We start from the raw sequence: 6967 nt of genomic DNA on the forward strand, positions 1-6967 counted from the left end.
CACGTTTAGCTCGACTACGACGGGATTTGCATTGTCGACGGAGGCGATGCTCACAGAATCCTACTTCCAGACTCGCCGCTACGATTTAGCGGCATGATTTTAGTATCGCCTAAAACCGTAGCGTTGTGCATCTCCCTACTGATCTCTGTTTACCATAAGACACAGATGGTGCATAGAACAAGGTTGATTAATAATACATATAAATGAAAAAAAAATGAAAGTCAGTTGTAATTGTCAATAATTTTTAATGTTGCTTATAAACGCGTCATAAATATAATAAATATAAATAAATACGATATATAAATAAATTAATTAATGTCTCCGCTATAAATAGTATCATTAATAAATATCCTATACGAACTACGATCACTTGCCACTTGTTTGCGTCAAATTAATTCGAGCACACGTGGCTGTTTCTATCACATAAGACGCAGACGCCTCCTTCGTTCTACGAAATACGAAATTAATTACAATAAACGTTAGGAGCTTCGTCCTTTTTTTTTACATTTCCCTCGAGCAGCCTCGCCGGAATAATTTGCGTCACTAGGTGCGCGTAAAAGAAATTTAATAAATATCTAGTCCGAGACTTCTCAAAATAAATAATAAATATTACCCGTTAAGCCCCATTACTCATAGTTCCGTCATCTGCCGCCAAAGACTCTCGAACTCTCCAGGAAATAAGTTAAATAAATAATTTAGATAACCAGGTTGAGGTTAACCACGCTTAAACCAACGTGGTATTCCCCGTCTCGTAGCTTCCATTGTCCCCCTACTATTGAATGACTATATCGCTCATCTGCGTGACTGTCACTCATTTTCGCAAGTCATTAAAATTTTGCAACAGTGCGCTAATCCTAACCCACGTATTCCCACACAACTGAACTGCAGTTGCATCCGCGATCTTTAAACAACTAGAAATAATAATACTTATTAACGCAACGCGCACGTCGATAATCCAATAGAAAATAGTATCAAACAAATTTCTTTGGTCCATTCGATAAATACTACCTACGACATCCATAAAAAAAATTCATCCCTAGTCGATCCAACTTTTTTTCACCCTAATGGAAATTCAATTAATTAATAATTGAACACGTGTCTCCATGCGTGCAGGTAATTTCTGTACTTGAGAACCACACCCCAGTCCCTTATCCACCGTCTGGTATCATCGACAGGATTACGTTGTCTCTCGTTCATGATGCTCCTCTCGATCCTACGTGGTACCCGAAGCGGTGGTAGGACCTCAAGATTGCTCTCAACCTCGCACAGCATCATCAGCAAGTAATTCTGAGTCGCACTGAGCGCCTCCTGGATCTTTGGGTTTGTCTCGTCCTCGATCAGTTCCTCGAAAGCCACAGCGAATTTCTGCAGATCCGAATGCAGCTTCGGCAGATAACTGACGATCTGTAAATAAAAATAGAACAAGGGAATAAATATGAATTCAGAATATAAATTTTTAGGAGGATTTTCATTGTAATTTTATTGCGCAAGGACTGTATCGAATGTAAATATAAAACGGAGTGCGATTACGCAGACGCAGGACACGGGTAGTATGAATCCGTACACGGGGAACACGATGCGAACGACCACCTCGCTTCTGCTCGCCTGATACTTTATAATAATTACCGTCTCATTAAAATTTGTTGTTTAACCTTAATCAAACACGTATATCATTGGTCGAGACAAGGGATCGTAAAGGCTAACCATTACGGAAACACTAATTTTTTTTTAAATTCAATTTGCTATCTCGTACGTGATAACGTAAAGGATTTTTTTTCCAACCGATGAATATTAATTACCATGATAAATTAACTCGCGAAATTAATATGATAATATTTGATATCCTTTATACGACTATACAATATTTTATTATAGGACAAAATAAACCGGTGCGATTCATCTTGTATCAGATACTTATTCATCTATCAGATAAAAGATGCTTACCATTCGCGGAGACGCTTTTACCAGCCTCTTGACTAATTTCACGTCAGCGTCACCCGGTACCCAATTGGGGATGTACTGATGCTGATGAACACCGATTCTCACTTTCTCGTAAAGATACTCGTAGTCGCGATTGAGATAGTCGCTCATAGATAATTGATGCTGTAGACTCAAACTGTCCAGGGTTATTTTGAATTGTTCCTCGAGATTTTCGATAGGTGTGTTATCAGACTCCAAAATATCGCCGCATGGCAGATGCCACGATGGTACAGTAGATTTCGTGTATCTAGGTGCAGCGGATACGGCTGACAGGACGTGGAGTAGCGCAATACCGGCGACGGTCTTGATGAACATTTTTCAGTTTGATAATTAGTAATTGATATATGAAAAATTAATTAATATCGAGTTAATTGAATTTTTCGTTATTAACGAAGGACACTTTACTGTGCTCGTCAATTGGACGTGTCTTGGGAACTGAGATTGTCAAACCCTCGTGCTTCCTTCTTATATATCCAATAGTGTAAACAAACGCGTACATACGTTACGCGTCTTCGTAAAGACGACGGCAAAGATTTTGACCTCGTACGTTACGCGTGGAGTAACACGCGTGTCCATACTCCCGACGAATACGTAAATAATCTCATTGATGCGGTTTCGCAAATTTATGGAAAGTCCGTAACAACGATTATGACTAAACAAGAAATTTTGAGGTAATATAAGCTATATATATTTATTTATATATACCGAATGTAAACTCGTGTCTTGGAACATCCTACAGAAAGGTACCCACTTACAGGTGGTTACTAGGAAGAATGACAACTTTTTAAATTTTCAATTTTTTTTTTCAATTTCTAATGAAAAATTTCAACGATGACGTTATAACGTCTGCTATGACACTACGTCAAAATACCAGCCCACTTCTGCGAATCTTGGGAAGTACCTGTCATCGAGTTATCGCAACTTGCAATACCGTCGGAGGTGCATGGGCTTTTGAGAAATATCGTATTTAAGATAAACGTGCAATGGAGGTCATCTTGTTTGTTTTATGAATCAAGTGGGAAAGCCGTATGATAATCTTTGATATTATACCCACCAAAATATCACATTAGACATGGTAGATGTAAATATCAGAGATAGTATAAATACAGAGCTAGCATATCCCTATTTGAAATCATAAATTGGCAGTCCTGTTATCGCTGTTAAAAAAAAAAATAAAATTCAAAAAAGACGCTCCCACTATAAAACATTGAATAGTAGCAGTGCGTGGACGATAATCTCCGCGAATTGCCATGACGTCACGAGGACAATATCTTTCAGACTTCGAGGAGACGCAGTCTGGTAAAAACTCTTGAATGAAGCGTACGTAATAGCGTGGATTAAACATTGATAGTAAATGACGTTCAAGTACGGGGTTACGTTGGGTCTAGAGGAAGAGATACCAAATAAGGAGATACTATAATTAGCCAGAGGATTCCCCGAGCTGGAAATGCTTTATAAAGCACGTAAACACAATAATCAATTTTTCTTATTATTATGTCTCACTCGAGTCTACATTGACTTCGTAACCGAATTAGAACAGAGAGGAACTTTTTCCTGATTATCCCCCCGGTAACGTCGAATTCTCGTCCTGCCGTATGATCGTGAGAATAAAATTGATCTGATAAGCGAAGTGGCTTGCACCAACAGCTTGCACTCCTGATAATGCACATGCAATTTTGCGAGACTTCCGCGCTCGACGTAGTGGAACAAGATTTTATTGAAATTTCAATTATTTCAAAATTCTTATAACAGACTGCTAATTAATCTTTACAGCGATTCTGTCGATTATAATTTTTTTTAAATTAATTTTTTATTCTATCGCATAGTGCGCTAGTGGGGGGTTTTGCAATCGATACAGAAACGGTCCGTGCGCATGCGCCGTGTACCAACCGTGTGACGAAATAAAATGAATTAACGTTCCTCGACTTATGTCCTCCTGATATGCACAATTAAATGCCGCTACTTGCGCCACGTGATTTTCGGACTTTCCCACGGCTCTTATAGATATCGTTCAGTGGGATTCACTATGAAATTTGTTGGATTAATAAATAACGTAGGGATAAAGCGTGTAATACGGTTCAATACAAAATATAAGTTTTATTCGAGACGATTACACAAGAAAGAGGAATGACAATAAATAATACATGCGATGGTAACGTGATAATAATAAATAGGTCATAATATTACGTAATTATGTGTTTCTGTGTCTATCAATTTCTTTTTTCGCATCTACCTCGGCTCTACCTGTACGTTCATAAGTATGTGTATGCCCAATAAATATATATATATAATATATGTATAATCGATAAAATATATTGAATCCTTAAAGGAGCCATAGTACGTGCGTACAGACATACTTTACACGTATGTATAATACGAAGTACAAAAATAAGTCTAGAGTTAAAATATAATGCGTGTATTTATAGTTATATCGAAAAAAAAAATCGATGGTCATTCTTAATGGTCATTTACAAGGGTACGTCATACTAATTTTTCTTTTCATTTCGTACTTTTCCTTTATTTCAATAAAATAATAAGATTCTCGTCAGCGTAGAATTTTGCGTGAAACAAAACGATCGTTCCTTTACGAAGAATTATCAAAAATACGTGTTATCAGTGGGACGAGTGTAGAGATACAAAATTACGCGATAATCGATAAGAGGAATAAATAGGAGGTTTTAAAGAAAAAAGGATAAAATACAAAATGAACGTTAATGTCATGTCAGCAAAGAGTACGCGAGATTCGAATATGATTGTCAAAGAAAAAGTCGCGACTAAAAGATACGCTAGTATCTTTAAAGGCGCATACTCATTTTAACGTACCCTATGCTTAAAGTATACAGTAGTATATGTATATATATATATAAATTGAAGAAAACATAAAACGTAGGAACTCTGTACGTCCGCGTACGTTCGAGATATCACAGCTAACAACTTTAAGCATTTCGCTTTCGCACTGTTAAAGCTACAATAAATAAATCATTCATTCGAGTCGCTTATAGCAATACTGAAAAATCATTAGTTTCAGTATGCGTTCTAGAGAGATATGATCGTTAAGTTTACATTAAAAAAGAAATTTTTCTTTAACTTCCTTGATTCTTATTTTTCATTGCACATTCTTTTCTTTTTCGACACTCAGTCGACTTTTTGACGTTCGAGTGCGATGTGTCCAATGCTTTTACGTATTAAGTAATCTATTACATATATGTAAATTGTTATAGTTAGGTACATTGCATCGTGTGTATACTCCTTTAGTTGGAAAATCTTTCGTTTGATATGAGATAACGAAGACTATGGTCGTACAGTAAGTAAATGATCCGTATTAAGTCATTATTATTAATCAAGGTAATACTGCTCATTAGCTCTGAAGTAGATCTCTTAATACTGGTCTCTAGTCTAGTATTCATATTATATCGATACGTATAGCTGAGCTTAAGGCACGATCACTCATCGAACGCAGATGATCTAGATGTATGGTCATAGATCAGAAGAGGAGCGATCGAACGTGTCAAATTGTAGGACTAATTATGAATGGCGCTGTAGTCCCGGATGTCCTTAACCAAGAAGACCACGAACATCACGTTCGAAAAATACAGATTCAAAAATGTAGAATCTCAAAATACTGATTGAGATTTTTAAAAAATTTGATGCTATGGTATCTCCTTTTTTATAACTACCATATTTTCTTCAATTAGACGCTCGACTCGAGTCAGTTGGCAAGACTGCTAGGTACTAAAAATCTAGGGATGAACGTGACGCAATGGAATAAATAAAGGGGCGAGTGTTAGTGAATATATGCTCTAAAAATGAAAGTCCCACCTACTGTAAGGTAGTCCCGATCAAAGAGGATGGTTGATCGACTAAAATATAGTATGAGTTATAATCGATCGATAATCTTCGAAATTGATTCGAGTGTCATAAGGGATCAATGATCGGTTCAGGCAATTTTTTACTAAGTTTGGTTCACCCTGTCTATAATAAGGGTACGTCGATTTTCGAGATCCTCTCGATTCACGTAAGTTTCTCCAACCCCGATGAAACCCGAGGTGGAGTTTACGCGATTGGATCGAGATGATCGATGATCTATAAATCTATAAAGATCTAAGGCATATTCCTCGCTCGATTTTTCTTTATCTTTTTTCTTATGCCCTCCCCTCTACCCGAACCACCCTTGCCGAGTCCTCCTAGTCTTTTACCCGCGAACGGACGCTTCCTACCCTTAGGTATCCTCCTCCCCTTAGCCGGTCCTCTTCTTGGGTTTTTGGGCCTGCCGTTTATGGGTTTCAGCTTTTTCGGGTCGCAGGTACCAGGACCGGTAGCGGTGGCGTCCCTGAAGGCGCGTGTCCAATCAGTCAGGAATGCTTGATAAAGTCTGATGACACCCCAGTCCTGAATCAATAAGGTCGTGTCGTCGCCCTCCCTGGCCCAACTAGGATTCTCCGTAACCACGCTGGATTTGTGTTGCGACGGAAGCTGCAGTCCAAGATTGAGAATGGCGGACTCGACCTCGCAGAGCATCTGTAAGAATGAATTAAGGTCAATGCTGACATACGTTCAAGAATGTAGAAAAATTGTTCCCATTAAAAATTCAACTATGCCTCATCGAATAGCTCACCCTGAGAACCTCGTTACACATCCCGTCGATGATCTTGTTCCTTCTGCTCATAATGAGTTCGGTATTGACATTCGACTTCAGATTGAAGGACTTCAGATGATAAAACGTAATAGCGAATCTCTGCAAGGCGTCGTGAAGCTTCGGCAATGCCAGTTCAGCCTTTTTACCTTTTTCTAAGCACCAGATCTCCTTGTGGTACCATTTGAATTGTTCCTTGGGCAACCAGCTCATCATGTACTGTTTCTTAAGTTCCTTGTACACCTGAAAAAGAAGACGAAGACTTTTTTCAAACTGTCCAAAACAAATCCGTCCGCTTAAAGATGATCTGGTGGGATCTGCTCCGCGAGTTGCTGATCCCTCCCCCCCATCCCC

At 38.4% G+C, this 6967-nt stretch overlaps 2 protein-coding genes across 4 annotated transcripts in view; both read right to left on the reverse strand.

The window, feature by feature from the left end:
- Positions 1-276: 276 nt before the first annotated feature.
- LOC107274436 lies at positions 277-2459 on the reverse strand. Its single transcript, XM_015753587.2, has 2 exons — positions 1945-2459; positions 277-1404 (listed from the first exon to the last, which is right to left on the reverse strand). The coding sequence occupies exons 1-2, from the start codon at positions 2293-2295 to the stop codon at positions 1081-1083; spliced, it is 675 nt and encodes a 224-aa protein (XP_015609073.1). The 5' UTR covers positions 2296-2459; the 3' UTR covers positions 277-1080.
- A 1593-nt stretch (positions 2460-4052) lies between these two features.
- Positions 4053-6967, reverse strand: part of LOC107274441 — a 16064-nt gene continuing 13149 nt past the window's right edge. For all 3 annotated transcript variants that reach the window (XM_015753592.2, XM_015753591.2, XM_025091697.1), the window contains 2 exons: positions 6596-6856; positions 4053-6498 (listed from right to left, as the gene is read on the reverse strand). In XM_015753592.2, coding sequence (XP_015609078.1) covers positions 6082-6498; positions 6596-6856 — 678 coding nt within the window. In that variant the 3' untranslated portion in view covers positions 4053-6081. The remainder of the gene's footprint in view (positions 6499-6595; positions 6857-6967) is intronic.

Source organism: Cephus cinctus, unplaced genomic scaffold (genome assembly GCF_000341935.2).
Source record: "Cephus cinctus unplaced genomic scaffold, Ccin1 Ccin1_scaffold3086, whole genome shotgun sequence".
Lineage (NCBI taxonomy): Eukaryota > Metazoa > Arthropoda > Insecta > Hymenoptera > Cephidae > Cephus > Cephus cinctus.

What these genes read in the sequence shown, in the direction of transcription:
- LOC107274436 (XM_015753587.2), bottom strand. Translation starts at nt 2,295, where the DNA reads ATGTTCATCAAGACCGTCGCCGGTATTGCGCTACTCCACGTCCTGTCA. An exon ending in TAAAAGCGTCTCCGCGAATG is followed by an intron (nt 1,405 to 1,944) that starts GTAAGCATCTTT and finishes TTTTATTTACAG; the next exon opens with ATCGTCAGTTATCTGCCGAA.